This window comes from Hyperolius riggenbachi, chromosome 2 (genome assembly GCF_040937935.1).
Source record: "Hyperolius riggenbachi isolate aHypRig1 chromosome 2, aHypRig1.pri, whole genome shotgun sequence".
In the NCBI taxonomy this organism is placed as follows: domain Eukaryota; kingdom Metazoa; phylum Chordata; class Amphibia; order Anura; family Hyperoliidae; genus Hyperolius; species Hyperolius riggenbachi.
This window is the reverse complement of record NC_090647.1, coordinates 251780512-251796618: the sequence shown is the minus strand read 5'-3', so window position 1 is coordinate 251796618 and position 16107 is coordinate 251780512. Positions and strand designations below refer to the sequence as shown.

At 43.4% G+C, this 16107-nt stretch overlaps 1 protein-coding gene across 2 annotated transcripts in view; it reads right to left on the bottom strand.

The window, feature by feature from the left end:
• Positions 1-16107, bottom strand: part of ZZEF1 (zinc finger ZZ-type and EF-hand domain containing 1) — a 226841-nt gene that overhangs the window by 95086 nt on the left and 115648 nt on the right. For both annotated transcript variants that reach the window (XM_068268505.1, XM_068268506.1), the window contains 5 exons: positions 15900-15984; positions 11402-11897; positions 10862-11026; positions 8000-8119; positions 6798-6959 (listed from right to left, as the gene is read on the bottom strand). In XM_068268505.1, the coding sequence (XP_068124606.1) occupies positions 6798-6959; positions 8000-8119; positions 10862-11026; positions 11402-11897; positions 15900-15984 (1028 nt within the window). The remainder of the gene's footprint in view (positions 1-6797; positions 6960-7999; positions 8120-10861; positions 11027-11401; positions 11898-15899; positions 15985-16107) is intronic.

The window sequence follows — 16107 nt, the reverse complement described above, 5'->3', positions numbered from 1 at the left end:
ATACTCATAAATGAGGTACGTAAAATATATCTCTTACTATTTCTCTATTGGATTTAAGTACGTTTTCCCTTTTTTTTTAACAAAACATTTATTCAATGCAAGTTTATTTACCCCTGGAGTAAATCAAATGAAGTGATGTCAAACTAAAAACATGTGCGTGTAAAGCTGATCACAGACAGAGGCCACAATTCACCAAGATCATGCTAGTGATAATAAGGGAAGTGAAAACATTTCACTACACATCAATCAGTATTTTAAGTGTAAATTATCAAAAAAAAAGCTTGCCTTAACATGTAGTATTATGTTTTTACAGTGAGTGTTATCGTATCACTCCAGTCATCACCTCTGTAGTTTTCCTCACATAAAGCAAATAGGAAGGAGAGTACAAGCAGGCAGGATGTAGCCCCACCCCTTCAGCATGATTACAGCTAGCCTCCAGCTTGTTTATGGCAGCCAGGGAAGGAGAGAGAGAACGATAGACATGCAGGCTGTGTCTCTGTGAGGTTGTGTCTGTGGATGTGAATCGAAAATACAAGCATGTACACATTTCCTTTTCATAAGGTCATACTTCTTTTCGAGGTATGAGTTTATTAGAAATATATGTATGTATATAAGTTAACATACACCTCAATACCCACACCCAAAAGGGAATTTTCCTGGATGCGATGCACTGTAAATTGGCATGGTGCATGTAGCAAATTACAGTACTGGATAGTAGCTCTTTCCTTAAAGGGAAGGTTCAGGGTGGGATAAAAAAAATAAAAATCCATATCCACTTACCTGGGGCTTCCTCCAGCCCGTGGAAGGCAGGATGTGCCCTCGCCGCCGCTCCGCAGGCTCCCGGTGGCCGACCCGACCTGGCCAGGCCGGCTGCCAGGTCGGGCACTTCTGCGCTCCAACGACGGGCTCAACTGCGTTCCACGCGGGCGCGCTGACGTCATCAGACATCCTCCGGGCTGTACTGCGCAGTACAGCCCAGAGGACGTCCGATGATGTCAGCGCGCCCACGTGAGGCGCAGATTGGAGCACAGAAGAGCATCACTAAAAATTGTAAACATTGATTTGGGTAGTACTAAAATGTTCACAAGCTACAATGCCATCCTCATGTGGGATATGTCAACACATCCATTGTAGCTAGGAGGGTCTCCTCTTGTAGTGGGCCCAGAGCCTGCCGTTTCCTCAGTAGTTGTAGTAGTTACAGAGGCACCAGCAGAATAGAAATTAGTAGTCTATTAAAACCAAATAAAAAATGGGGGACCGGGTTGGATCCGTCTCCCCAATATATATGACAACCACCATATATGGTATCAAGAATATATATTTAATCAGTACTCCACATAAAATTATGCAATGCGTTTCGCGGGTCCCAAACCAGCTTCCTCAGGCAAATACAAGAGCAGGAAGCGCTGCACCTATCTGCACAACCTCAGAGTTACTACTGCTCTTGTATTTGCCTGAGGAAACGGGCTTGGGACCCGCGAAACACGTTGCATAATTTCATGTGGAGTACTGATTAAATATCTATTTTTCTGGATACCATATATGGTGGTTGTGTCATATATATTTATTTATTTATTTATTGTATTTATAAAGCGGCAACATATTACGCAGCGCTGAACATTAATTTAGGTTACAGACAATATTTAGGGGTGACATACAGCAATATGACAATACAGGAATACAAGAAAACCAAATCACACACCATAGTATGAGTACCAGGTAATGCTTAGTCAGTCACTGGATGGAGCATGGAGATTAGGCAAGTTAGGTTCACTCAGATGCATAGCATGGGTTCACAGTAATGGAGGTGCAAGATCAGGTAGGACACAAAAGGAGGAGGACCCTGCCCAAAGGCTTACAATCTAGAGGGAGAGGTAAGGACACGAATGGTAGGGGACCAGAGTTCAGCTGTAGGTTTAGAGCACTTGTGAGGGGTAGTAGGCCAGAGTGAAAAGGTGAGTTTTGAGGGCTTTCTTGAAGATGTTGAAGGAGGGGGCTGCCCTAATGGGTGGAGGTAGGGAGTTCCATAGTGTTGGAGCAGCTCTTGAGAAGTCCTGGAGGCGTGCATGGGACTGGGTGATGTGGGGGGCGGTTAGGCGAAGTTCATTGGAAGAACGTAGTGAGCGGCTAGGTGTGTACCTCTGAGTAAGATCGGAAATGTAGGTTGGACAGGTTTTGTGGACCGATTTGTAGGTCAGACACAGTATCTTGAATCTGATTCTGGACTGGATAGGAAGCCAGTGGAGGGATTCTAGGAGGGGATCTGCCATGGTGGGGCGATGGGAGCAGTGGATAATTCTGGCTGCCGCATTCATGATGGACTGCAGTGGGGCTGTTCGGGTCATAGGGAGACCAGACAGCAGGGCATTGCAGTAGTCAAGGCGGGAAATTATGAGGGCATGGATGAGGAGTTTGGTGGTGGCAGAGGTCAGGAAAGGGCGAATCTTACAGATGTTACGAAGGTGGAAGTTGCAGGACTTAGTGAGGTTTTGGATGTGGGAAGTGAAGGAGAGTGCGGAGTCCAGGGTGACACCCAGACAGCGGGCTTGAGAGGTAGGGCGAATGGTAGTGTGGTTAACAGTGACATGCACATCTGGGAGGTTCGTGGATGGCCGGGGTGGGAAGATCATAAATTCCGTTTTGTCTAGATTTAGTTTCAGGAACCTAGCGGACATCCAGGAGGAGATGGCTGATAGACAGGAGGAGACCTTGTCCATGGTCGTGGTGGATATGTCAGGGGTGTGGAGGTAGATCTGGGTGTCATCTGCATACAGATGATAGTTAATATCAATATATATATATTGGGGAGATGGATCCACCCTGGTCCCCCAATTTTTTGGGGGTTTTAATAGACTACTAATTTTTATTCTGCTGATGTCTCTGTAACTACTACAAATATCATTATCCACCTGGTGGATTGGTGTGTACACTCTTATTTTTCTTCTATGGAGAGAGACTTCTTGGGGACAGGCTTAATATCCCCATATGCGTTTGGAGTGGTTGCCTGAGGTCGGCAACCCAGACTAGTGAGTATATCCATATCTGCTGTACAAATTGAAGTTTACGTTATATCAACAATAGTACACTATTGGGGGCTCTCGGTTGTTCTTTTTGTCTTTCTATTATTATTATTTATTGTATTTATAAAGCGCCAACATATTATGCAGCGCTGCACAATAGATAAATGGGTTAACATACAGGTAGAACATACGGAAACTCACAACAAAACAAGATCATGCAAATGATTTGATAACAATACAGTGTCATAGGTCAAAATAGAGACTGTTCGAGTCTACAAGAGGGGTGGTTGTGAGTAAGATTGCATAATCAAGCTGGATACATTAGGGAGGAGGGCCCTGCCAGAGGCTTACAATCTAAAGGATGGGGTGAGACAATAGGTGCGTCTTTTGAGAGGGGGTCTAACAGAACAGATTATGATGCTGGTGTAGGGGGGTATGCGAGCATGAAGAGGTGAGTCTTGAGAGCTTGTTTGAAGGTATTAAAGGTGGGGGCGAGTCTGACGGCTGGTGGGAGAGAGTTCCAGAGAGTAGGGGCAGCCCTGGTGAAGTCCTGCAATCGTGCGTGTGACTGAGTTATGCGAGGTGCGACTAGGCGCAGGTCATTGGAGGATCGGAGGGGGCGGGCTGGTATGTGCCTGTGGACCAGATCAGAGATGTAGGTCGAGCAGGTCTTGTGCACTGATTTGTAGGCCAAGCACAGGATTTTGAAATTGATCCTAAAGCTGATGGGGAGCCAGTGTAGTGCTTTACAGAGCGGAGTTGTAGAGGCGCTGCGGTGAGAAGAATGTATCAGTCTGGCTCCCGCATTCATTACCAATTTAAGTGGGTCAGTACGGTTAGAGGGGAGGCCAGATAAAAGAGAATTGCAGTAGTCTAGGTGGGAGATGACAAGGGCATGGATAAGGAGTTTAGTGGTGTCAGGGGACAGGTAGGAGCGGATCTTGGAGATGTTGCGGAGGTGGAAGTTGCAGGATCTGGCAATACCTTGGATGTGGGCTGTAAAGGAAAGTTCAGAGTCCAGAGTAACGCCTAGACATCGGGCTTGGGAGGTAGGGTGGATAGTAGTATTTTCAATAGTGACGTGCAGATCTGGGAGGGGTGCACCTGTGCGGGGTGGGAATATTAGAAGCTCAGTCTTGTCCAAATTAAGCTTCAGGTACCTGGCAGCCATCCAGGAGGAAATGGATGTGAGGCAGGCAGAGACTTTGTCCATGGTAGAGGAGGAGAGATCTGGGGTGTGGAGATATATCTGGGTGTCGTCGGCATACAGGTGATAATTGAAACCCATGGAGGAGATGATTTTGCCATTAGAGGCAGTATAGAGTGAGAACAGTAGTGGTCCTAGGACGGAACCTTGAGGAACACCAACTGAGAGGGGTGTAGGAGTGGATGAGGAGCCATTGCAAAATGTTGTGAAGGAGCGGTTGGAGAGGTAGGAGGAGATGCAGGCTAAGGCTAGGTCCTGAATGCCCATTAGCTGCAGGGAGTGGAGGAGGAGGGAGTGGTCGACAGTGTCAAATGCCGAGGAGAGGTCCAGGAGGAGCAGGATGGAGTATTTACCTTCGGCTTTGGCAAGGGCAAGGTCGTTTACCACTTTGGTGAGGGCTGTTTCTGTAGAATGGGCTGTGAAAACCAGACTGCAGGGGATCGAGAAGGGAGTTGGAGTTAAGGAAGTTGGTCAGGCGTTGGTGGGCCAGGCGTTCAAGAATTTTTGAATTCTACAGCTTCCTTAGTAGGTCTGTGGTATCCTATATGTAACTTCCCGTGTTACATGGTAGCATGCTGTCACACCATCCTGAGATATTTTCTGTAAGCCTGCCAATGCCTGAAACTATTGGTCACCCTCTGTGTATTTTGGGCAGCATATTGACAAATGTTGCCAAGGTTCTTAAGATTTGAGCATTGATATGGTCTTTTTACATTTCAAAGGAGGCAAAACTGTGAGACATCATGTGAGTTGGAGCCTACATAATCATATATAAGTTGCCGTATGTTACATTCACTTTTGTACGGTTCTGATCCAGTTCTGTATACTGCCATAAGAAGAAACTTAACATTTCAAACGCTTGCAATTAACCATGTATAGTTAGTCATTAAAGGTATTACCCACATCAACGTTTGTTAGTTTGATGTCTGCATTTCTGCCCCCACAACTAACACGGACCATACTTTACTTGCTTAAAAATTGTAAACATAGTAATGTAAACAATGTGTTATGAGCTGGATTCTTGATAAATTCAGTTTGTTTACAAAAGCTTGCTACAAAATGGATAAGGCTGAAGTTTTTCCACAAATATCCTGGTCATTAGCATACACAAGAGAGGAGTAGTGCAGAAAATGACTGAAATCAGTGCAAAAGTTGGTCAAAACCACTGAAATATCGACACGTCTTAAAGTAATCATCAGGGGAAAAAAAAGCAAAAATCAGCTTTACTCACCTGCGGCTTTCTCCAGCCCCTTGCAGCTGACCCAGGCTCCTGGCACGGTGCAGAGGCCGACCTCGAGGTCGTCCTTACTACGCAGAACTGCGTAGTAAGCTGCAAAAAACCTGGCCTTGATTGACAGCTGCGCTTCACGCAGGCGCATTAAGGACAACCTTGAGGTCAGCCTCTGCACCGTGCGGGAAGCCCGGGACAGCGGCGGAGAGCGGAGCAGGCAGCGTGGGACAGTCGGCTGCAAGGGGCTGGAGAAAGCCCCAGGTGAGTAAAGCTGATTTTTGTTTTTTCCCTGATGATTCCTTTAAGAGTAAAAAATGACTGAATAACTCAAATAGATGTTCAGAGTTTAAAATTCAACAGCTAACTGTCAGCTTGGATAGTTTTATTTCAGTTTTGAATAAGGCCCAGTGCACACTGAGCGGTTTTAGGTGCGATCCGCCGGCCACATCCGCATGTAAATACGCTTGGCTAATGTATTTCAATGGGATGGTGCACACCGGCGGTTTGAGGTTTGTAGCAAACCGCAAACGTGCCTCCTGCTGTATGTTTGTGGTTTGCAGAAGCGTTTCTGCCTCAATGCAAAGTATAGGAAAAACGCAAACCGCTCTGAACGCTACTTCAGAGCAGTTTGCCAGGCGTTTTTGTTACAGAAGTTGTTCAGTAACAGCTTTTACTGTAACAATATGTGTAATCTGCTACGCAAAAACGCACCCAAAACCGCTAGGTATGTTTAGAAAACCTCTCTAAACATACCGAGAATCACTCTGAAATCTGCTCCCAAAATCGCTAATGTATTGCAGATCTGCTAGCGGTTTTGGTGTGCACTGGGCCTAACAGAAGATGAATTATAAAACCTCTTTAGATTTTTATTGTGGTCTGTGTTGTCATACAGTTGATTTTATTTAGCACGCCAACTTCTTATGTGGAAGAACTGAAATAAAAATAAATTGTAGCATGGGTAAGAGTTAGGGCCATTTAAGGCATCTTGCGAGACGCGATGCTGGCACATCCGTGATGCGAAACACATCCGAATCTCCCTAGCCGTGTCTTGCATGGCTGTAGAGGTTCAGAAGCGATCTGCATTCAAATGCAGCGTGCCGTCCAATTTTTTCCCGCTTGCATTCCCCCTGCCCTGCATTTTCCCCTGCATAGGCTGGGTTGCCCTGTCAAAATTCATGTTCCAACCCACTAGTGGCTCAAGCAACATGAAAGGAGGTTATAAGTCTCTCCCCCTTCCCCAACCAACAAAAAAGGATTGCCTGGAATTAGTCGGACTCTGACTAACATATTAAGCACCACTTTAGCAAAAATGTAACATGCAGAAATAATGAACACTAACCTCACAATAGAATCATGGGTACAGATGTTCTCCTGAGAGATTGATAACAGTAATTCTGGGAGGTCAATGCTGAGGAAGAACGTAAGATCCTGTGGTTCCCAGCTCATGTCCAACATGTGGAGGAGTGAAGTCTGCACACATGATAAAGCGGGCTGCAGGGACCTATACAAATGGTACACACATTGAGAACTTGCTAAAATTCCTTCTTCACAAAGATGGCCAACTAAATCCTAAATTGAACAAGGCAAAATTCTATTAACATAGTACACAGAATCCAAACAAATGGACAGAATATCTTCATTAGCCTAATGTGCACTGCGGCTTGCTTCCTCTCTTCCTATTCAGTTAGTAAGAGGACATGTATGATCCTGCAATGCTTAATGTAGGAAGAATAGACGTAAGACTACATTTCCCGAAATCCACGCAATAGAAGCCAATGATTAGCAGCTAAACTTTAGCTTGTAAGCTCGCAGGGGTCTTAGAATTTGCTATACAGTTTCTTTATAGTGTTACATTTGTCACTGTAATTACAATGTCTACCAATTCTGTATTATGTACCAATGTCTATAATTTGTGTATACCATTGTCTGTATCATTAAAAACCCAGTTTGTTTCTTACTCTGTACAGTGCTACAGAATGTGTTGGTGCTTTATAAATCAATAATAATAATGAACACTTGATTAAAGTGTACTTGAGGTTAAACTGACAGAGCCTGTCATGATAGGCTTTGTCTAAATGATGGCGGATATAAATACTTACTTGTCCTGGCATCATCCCTCCAGGCAGTTCCGCAGCCGCAACCTGTTTTTTTGGGCTGCCAAACTGGGAGCAGGCTACGGCTAGGCAGGCGGAGGTTTCTGAAGAGCTTTTGCAGCCTTTGGAAACATGGTTGCTACCATACTGCAGAGGGGGGTGAAACATCACCAGTGCCCTGAAGACATCAAGACAGGCACGTATTTAGTCCCGCCACCCCCTCCACCATCCATCCGTATTACGACAAAGCTCGTCTTTGACAGGCTCTGTACTTTTCACCTCAAGTACTCTTTAAACATTTATAGTGTAGAGTATTGTTTTAGAATGAAAAACTGTTTCAAATTACTCATCGTTACTAAAACACATAGGCAATACAGAAGAACCACAATAAAATGGTGTTAGTCTGATTAGTAGGCTTCATAACACAAACCATTACATCTACACCTACTTGTCATTAAGGCTGTTGAAACCCTTCACGGCATTAACCAAAAGCAAGACAAGCCTATAATAAGATTCTCGTACTTCTTGGTGTAGTTCAGCTCCACACCCTTCCAAGTGACCAAAGTAGCTAGAAAAAAAAAAACAGTCTCAAAATAAAGTGGCAAAATGTACTTTTCTTTTGCACACATTGTTTAGAGTAATTTATCAGCATTTACAATAGTATGGAGCACAAAATTATTAATATGACCTTTCCATGAGGCTTTAGGTGGGATAAATGCTCCTACTATACGGACATATTTACCTGCGCCTGTGCTATCACTAAAAAAAATCTTTTGTTGTTGCAAAGATTTTGTCATCATTGAGGTAAGCTACCTCATTACCTTTTAAACGTTTTTATCATACACCAGGGCACCTCTTTAACCCAAATAATACCTACAGAAGACCTTGGTTATCACTTTTTAGTACAATGCAGTAAATAGAATTTACCACAGTAACTAGAAATAAGAGAAATTAGAGGAGAGGTTGGGCGATCCGAAAAACGAAAAGAAGGCCAGTCACAGTGCAAAGGGTAACTATGACAAGTTGAAGTCCTTGAAACAGTAAAATATGCTTGTATCAGAGATTGCAACAGTCGTTTGCCACATAATATGCCTATCCGCCCATCATTTTTAGGATTATTTTCTTACAAGGTTTTACAATGAATAGGATAGCTAAGCACTAATAGACAGCTAAGAACTCAGGTCAATAGGACTCGTGTCCCTGAGTGCTTCCAAAGACAGGCAGGCTTCGTACTGTGCATGCGATTATGCGCTCGCTTTACATGATCAATGAAAACAGTCTTTACTGGATCGGAAGCAATGGAAGTTGTGAATAGAACCGTTTTTTTCAATTCTGATGAGCCGAATGCAGGCTTGTGGATGAATGAGAATCCTCCCTGGGGAGGGAGTATTTCTATTGGTTTGTTTTAATCCACTGGGGGGCTCCAGCGGTATGCTTCTGCTGGGTATCCCATCGGTATTGCAGCACTTGTACCGGCAGTGGCAAACCAGGCATCGGTGAAAAAAAGCACAATGGTACCAGTATGACTTAGCAGCAACTTTAGTATAAAGGTCATAGATTACAGATAAAAAATAAATGTTAAAGTATGTGGATAAAGCAAGAATCTCTTGTTTTCTGGACAGGTTAAGAAAAATAAAAGTGCAAGAGGCTAGCATACTGTACTAAATGAACATTTTAAAGTAAAGGGTGATGTGAGGTAACAATTAACGTGCAACCATATTTAGTTGGTCTCTTAGCAAGCCAGTTGCTTGGAAACACAGCAATGAGATTCTAATAATTCCAGCTAGCATGCAATTTTAGAGTAAACTATGTACAGCTTCAAACTGGGCCAATCCAAATAGGCAGGAAGTACATTTGACTGGCCTAGTTCCAAGCTGCATACAATTTGAAATAAAAGTGCATGCAAGCCAGAATTATTAGCATCTCATTAGCAGTGATGGAAACTCTAAAGATCAGCCTCCACTTTCAGGTTCAGATTCAGGACCCTTCTGAGAAAAAATAAAGCTGACAAGTAAGTGAATTTAGCTAGTTGAATGAGCACAATGAAGCAAAGCAGAATTGCCTTGCTTGACTGGATTGCACTTTTAATTCTTGCTGCAATGTTTACTCTTGTGCGCCCAATTACAATGCCAATGGCCAAACCTCAGTTATGTAATCAAGCAAAAGAAAAAACAAGATGCCTTTCCTTGTTCACATAATTGTGTATTTCAAACATTGTTCATTCCAATAGCTCATTAAAGCCCACTGACTTCAATTTCCACCTCACCTCTTCTGGTATTTGAGGTGACTCTGTAGTGGTGATTGCCTCCATATATTGCAATAAGACTCTAGTAACTTTACTACCTCAGCAGCACTGGCATGTGACTGTCAAGACATATACTCATATACTCTAAAACCCACCAATTTTTAGTCATATTTCTGCAAGAAAGGAAGGAAGAAAATATTCCTTACACCCTGTAAAGCTAGTGACACATAACTAAAAACAATAAAAGCTTGGGACATCACATCAGGAGTGGTGGGATGCTAATCCAGTCCAGAGGATGTGTGCTATAACAACAGAGGAAAAGCAGTGCATCCACTATACATGAATAAAATCGTCTGAGCACTTTGCTCTGCATGGGGCCCCAGGAAGCACCAATAGCAAGGGGGGATACATCACTGGCTCTAGACCATAGATACTAAGCCCCCCCCCAATCGCTAACTAAAAAAGGTCCTGCCCAATCGGTAATGTTTAGTCGGATACTGCTAAAAATTTATCAAGATTGTGATTGGAAGGCACATTGAGGCAACAGCCTACAGGATGAAATGAGCTAAAAGTAAGTGAAAAAATGCTGAAATTAAATGTTTTTCCACAGCAACATCCAAAATTATAAATAATTGTGGCTGGACTCACACAATATGACTTTAGCACAAGACACATGTAGCAATCTATGAGTTTACAACTATTAGCAGTCTATACCAGGCTATACATTTCCACACAAGCACCTGCTCCAGCAGTGACAAATTAAGTTCTCCATTAATTTTTCAGTAATTCTACAAAGCGTTTAATTAGCTGGGGCATCTGAGATGAGCAGACATTCCTTCAAACTCTTGTAAAAAAAAAAAGACATGGGATAAAGTACTAAAGAAAATGTGGTCTTCCAAACACCCGACACTGACCCTTTCCATAATTAAGTCAACACCAAAGTGTGTTATGAGTGGTTTAGATATGGTAGACTAGGAAGTTGCACCACAGACATTTACATTTTACAGATTCTTTGAGATTCTTTGTACATCTGTACTATGGACAGAGAAATACTGCTGAACTTACTTGGCGAAGTCGTTCTGACAAGTCAGCAGCTCTAGCAGGAAGAGAACACAGGGTGGCTGAAAGAAATTGGGTTGGCCCAATGTATGCAAACACTCCTGGATTATCTTAAACACTTTCAGAAGGCTTTCAGCCTGGGCTTTCCGTAATGACAAGACCTGCAAAACACTTTATGTACAAAGTGAATTAAAAAGCGATATTCACATATACAGCAGGAACACACTAACTAGGTTAAAGAAAAAATCCTTCAGAGTTGATTGCATCTGCCAAAGCTTTTTTTTCCCCCCTTAAATGACTAATTGTGCCCAACTTTTAATTCTTCTATGTTCTATTCGCTCAACCACCCACATTAACTTTAAGTATGGTTTTTGCTTGAGCTCCCATGTTTAAGATTCTTCTCTAGTAAAATGATAATTACAAGCACATTTTTACCGATGAGTGATTTGCTTTGATCAGCTTATGCTGGCATTATTCATAAGACCTTCAGCTAAAAGCATTAAAGTCTAAAAATAACAACTGACAAGAAAAGTTTCCAGGATGTACCTTTCATGGGAAATTGCTGGATCTTTTACAAAATCTAAGATGCTCTTCAGAATGGGATATTTTTCCTTTACTGTTGGCAGTACTTTTGACTCTTCCATAGAGCGGAATGAAAGCAGTCTTAGTCTTGCCCGATTAAATGGGGCTTTACGTGTTGGGGTAGGAGGAGGAGAGGAAGGCTCTTCTGCCTTTTCTGAAGATTTGGTTTGATACCCTGCTGGGGTCTCAAATTTACAGGGTTCTGATTCCTGTCTTTTCTGAAGAGGGGAGTCAGGGTCAGGCACTTGACTTTTAACCAACAAAACTGGAAGTGCAGCTTCAGGAGAGGCATTAATAGGTGAGGCACTTGAAGCTTGAAAATCTGCTTCTACAATGGAACTCTTCCTACGGATGTGTAATAATCCATTATCTTCTATAGAAGTCCAGCTGTCTGCAGGCAGTCTTGATGTTGCAGGTAAAAATTTCATCAGTAGAAGACACTTCTCAATGCACTGTTTTGCTGAAAACAGATTAACATACAGTCAATGCTTAGAATACAGAAGCAGATGTGACCATTAAGGAGAGAAAGTGCCATCTTATATCATGAACACAAACAAGAGGTCTGTTCTCAGGTGACATTTTAGTGGCAATCACTATATACATATACTGCTTGGTTGCCTGCTTGTTCTATCCTATAGAGGGGACAAGGAGACAGGAGTGATCACATTATCTATAGTCAGCAGAGGATTTCTCGCAATATCTGTACACAGCACAGAACTCTGAAAGCCTATTGTGTGCATGCTACCAAAGGAACATGCCTGAGCTAAGGCCACAGAGCAGAACATTGGTGGATGGAGACTGGAAAGCGGTTCGTTACCAAGCTTTCACTTTGCCAATATGCCAAACGTATCCTGGGCAGAGATGATCATGGATGTGCAATTTTTTCTGACTTAGTGCAAATTTTGTTTCAAAATGTATTTAGACTGAAATTACACCAATGAAATGCAGTTGCTGCCAATTTGGATAGGTTGACTTTCAATCTGCACACAAGCTGCAACACAATTTGCATCAAGACAGAAAAATATGCAAATTATTGATCATCTTTAATGTTGAGTTATTGACATAGGGCAGTTGAAGATTGGGGTGGATTTAGATTTTATTGTAAAACCACTAAGGGCTGGGGCCTTTTTCAGCATGCTTGCCAGTCTGCGGCGATTGGCTAAGCACTACAGCAATGGAATCCTATGAGGGTAACATACATGCAGCATTTTCGGAGTGTACTGCAACTAAAGAAATTACGTTTTTCTTTCAAATCACAATTTGCTATTTGTAGTGGGTCCCAGGCCTCAGAAAAATCTTTAAAAAAAAAAAAAAAAAACCTGTGTGAAACTGTCAATGCCAAGAATTTCACTAAACTAATGAGGGTGCCTGACAGCAGATATCCTGTGGGTGCTACAAGTGTTTCTCATGTATCAAGAGCGAACTTGAAGCAAAGTCTTCTACTTCCACTTCTTACAATCTCTGCTTCCGACCATTTCAAGAGAAAATCCACCCTCACTGATAAATGGCTGCAAGCACTCACATATAAGCCTTTCCGTGTATAGGCCAACCCCCCCCCCCCCCCCCCCCCAACTTTTGCCCCTCAAAAAACCTAATAATGTACGCCTCACTTATAAGCTGAACTCTCAATGTCTTCCCTTACCCACAACCTCCTCTTGTGTATGTGACGCAGAGTGTGCATTGTAAGCTTGCTTGTATCAATAGTTACCTTTCCAACCCCCAATGTCTCCACCTAGTGTCCCCCCATGTAAGTGATGCAGAGTGCCCATTCGAAGCTTGCTTGTATGAATAGTTACCTCTCCAACCCCTAATGTCTCTACCTAGTGTCCCTCCATGTATGTGGTGCAGAGTGCCCATTGGAAGCTTCCTAGTATCTATAATTACCTCTCCAACCCCCCAATGTCTCCACCTAGTCTCCCCCATGTATGTGGTGCAGAGTGCCCATTGGAAGCTTGCTTGTATGAATAGTTATCTCTCCAACCCCCCAATGTCTCCACCTAGTCTCCCCCATGTATGTGATGCAGCATGCGCATGGGAAGCTTGCTTGTATGAATAGTTACCTCTCCATCCCCCCAATGTCTCCACCTAGTCTCCCCCATGTATGTGATGCAGCGTGCGCATGGGAAGCTTGCTTGTATGAATAGTTACCTCTCCAACCCCCCAATGTCTCCACCTAGTCTCCCCCATGTTGTATGTGGTGTAGCGTGCGCATGGGAAGCTTGCTTGTATAAATAGTTACCTCTCCAACCCCCCAATGTCTCCACCTAGTCTCCCCCACGTATGTGGTGCAGCGTGCGCATGGGAAGCTTGCTTGTATGAATAGTTATCTCTCCAACCCCCCAATGTCTCCACCTAGTCTCCCCCATGTATGTGGTGCAGAGTGCGCATTGGAAGCTTGCTTGTATGAATATTTACCTCTACAACCCCCCAATGTCTCTACCTAGTCACCCCCATGTATGTGGTGCAGAGTGCCCATTGGAAGCTTGCTTGTATGAATAGTTACCTCTCCAACCCCCATATGTCTCCACCTAGTCACCCCCATGTATGTGGTGCAGAGTGCACATTGGAAGCTTGCTTGTATGAATAGTTACCTCTCCGCGTACGAGAGGGATCGGCGCAGGAGACTTAAGCGCAGGATACAGCCGGTATATGGCTGATCCTGCTGCGGCACAAGTTCCCGGCCGTGTTAAATACTATTCTCCCTCCAGGCCGCCATGGATGGTGGGGAATGAAATAATAAAGCAATTGCTGAAGGCCTAATTATAGTGTTTTATAAGTAACTTCAGCTTCGTCTTCTGACGGCGCTGGTTACTCACTGCTGCGCCCAAGTCTCCTGCGCTGGAATGAAAGTGTTCATACCTCTCCAACCCCAATGTCTCTAACTAGTCTCCCCCATGTAAGTGAGGCAGAGTGCACATTGGAAGCTTGTTTGTAGGAATAGTTACCTCTACAACCCCCAATGTCTCCACCTAGTCACCCCCATGTATGTGATACAGAGTGCGCATTGGAAGCTTGCTTGTATGAATAGTTACCTCTACTACCAATGTCTCCACCTAGTCTACCCCTATGTATGTGATTCAGAGTGCGCATTTGAAGCTTGCTTGTATGAATAGTTACCTCTCCAACCCCCCAATGTCTCCACCTAGTCTCCCCCATGTATGTGATACAGAGTGCACATTGGAAGCTTGCTTGTATGAATAGTTACCTCTACTACCCCAATGTCTCCACCTAGTCTACCCCTATGTATGTGATTCAGAGTGCGCATTTGAAGCTTGCTTGTATTTATAGTTACCTCTCCAACCCCCCAATGTCTTTACCTAGTCTCCCCCATGTATGTGATACAGAGTGCACATTGGCAGCTTGCTTGTATGAATAGTTACCTCTACTACCCCAATGTCTCCACCTAGTCAACCCCTATGTATGTGATTCAGAGTGCGCATTTGAAGCTTGCTTGTATGAATAGTTACCTCTCCAACCCCCCAATGTCTCCACCTAGTCTCCGACTCCACAGCCCTGCTCCCCATATATGTGATGCAGAGTGCCCTTTGAAAGCTTGCTTGTATCTATAATTACCTCTCCAACCCCCAATGTCTCCACCTAGTCACCCCTGTGTATGTGGTGCAGAGTGCGCATTGGAAGCTTGCTTGTATGAATAGTTACCTTTCCAAACCCCAACGTCTCCATCTAGTCTCTCCCCATGTATGTAATTCAGAGTGCATGTTGAAAGAGTGCTTGTATCTATAGTTCCCTCTCCTCGTTTCTGATGGCAATTTTCCAGTCTTCCTGTCCTTGCAGCTCTGTACTTACCGCTAGATTAATTTACAAATGAAGCAGCAAATGCCATTGGTTGAAAGTTTTGAGCCTATGCAATCTTATGGAGTACGAGCAGCCTAGAAAGTAGCCTCTCTGTTGCTCCATAACCATGTCCAGGGCACTATCACACAAACTATTATCACACTATTATCACACAAAATGAACTGCCAATTTAATGGGCAAAAAATAAAACAATCCTTGCAATTGCTGGGCAGGTGATTTTATGCACATCGGTGGACGATCCTTGTTGCAGAGGTTTCTTCAGCATCATGCATTTTTTTTAATTTGTAAAAATCCTGATTTTCATGTCACAGTCTGAACTCAGAGTCCTAATCTTTATCCATATCTACTGTACATGTGAAAAGTGAATTGATAAAAAAAAGTGGGAGGGGGCAAAATGCAAAGGCATGAAAAGTCATGCCCACTGTTTGTGACAAAAATCTGACAAGATTAGCTCCATGCTCGTTTCAGGTGTGCGATTCAGACACTACTGAAGCCACAGAGCAGCAGGACACCAAGCACCTGATATTGTTTAAAAATGGAATAAATATACCAACAAATAAACCAACAGTCTAGTAAGTTGGAGGATACTTTAATTTATGGAACCATTACCAAATTGTATCACCGTTCATGTTCACACAATGCTTACCCAACATATCTGGACTAATTTCAGCTCCATCAACAACAAGCTTATCATTTCCTCCTGAGTGCAAAGCTTTCTGCTTCATTTCAAGCTGCAGAGGACAAAAAGATCAATGCAACCATGCCACAGAATAACAGGATATTATGAAAACGATTCTGATAATAATAAACTATCAGCTGTAATGTGTCACTGGAGTTACAATTTAATGAGAGTT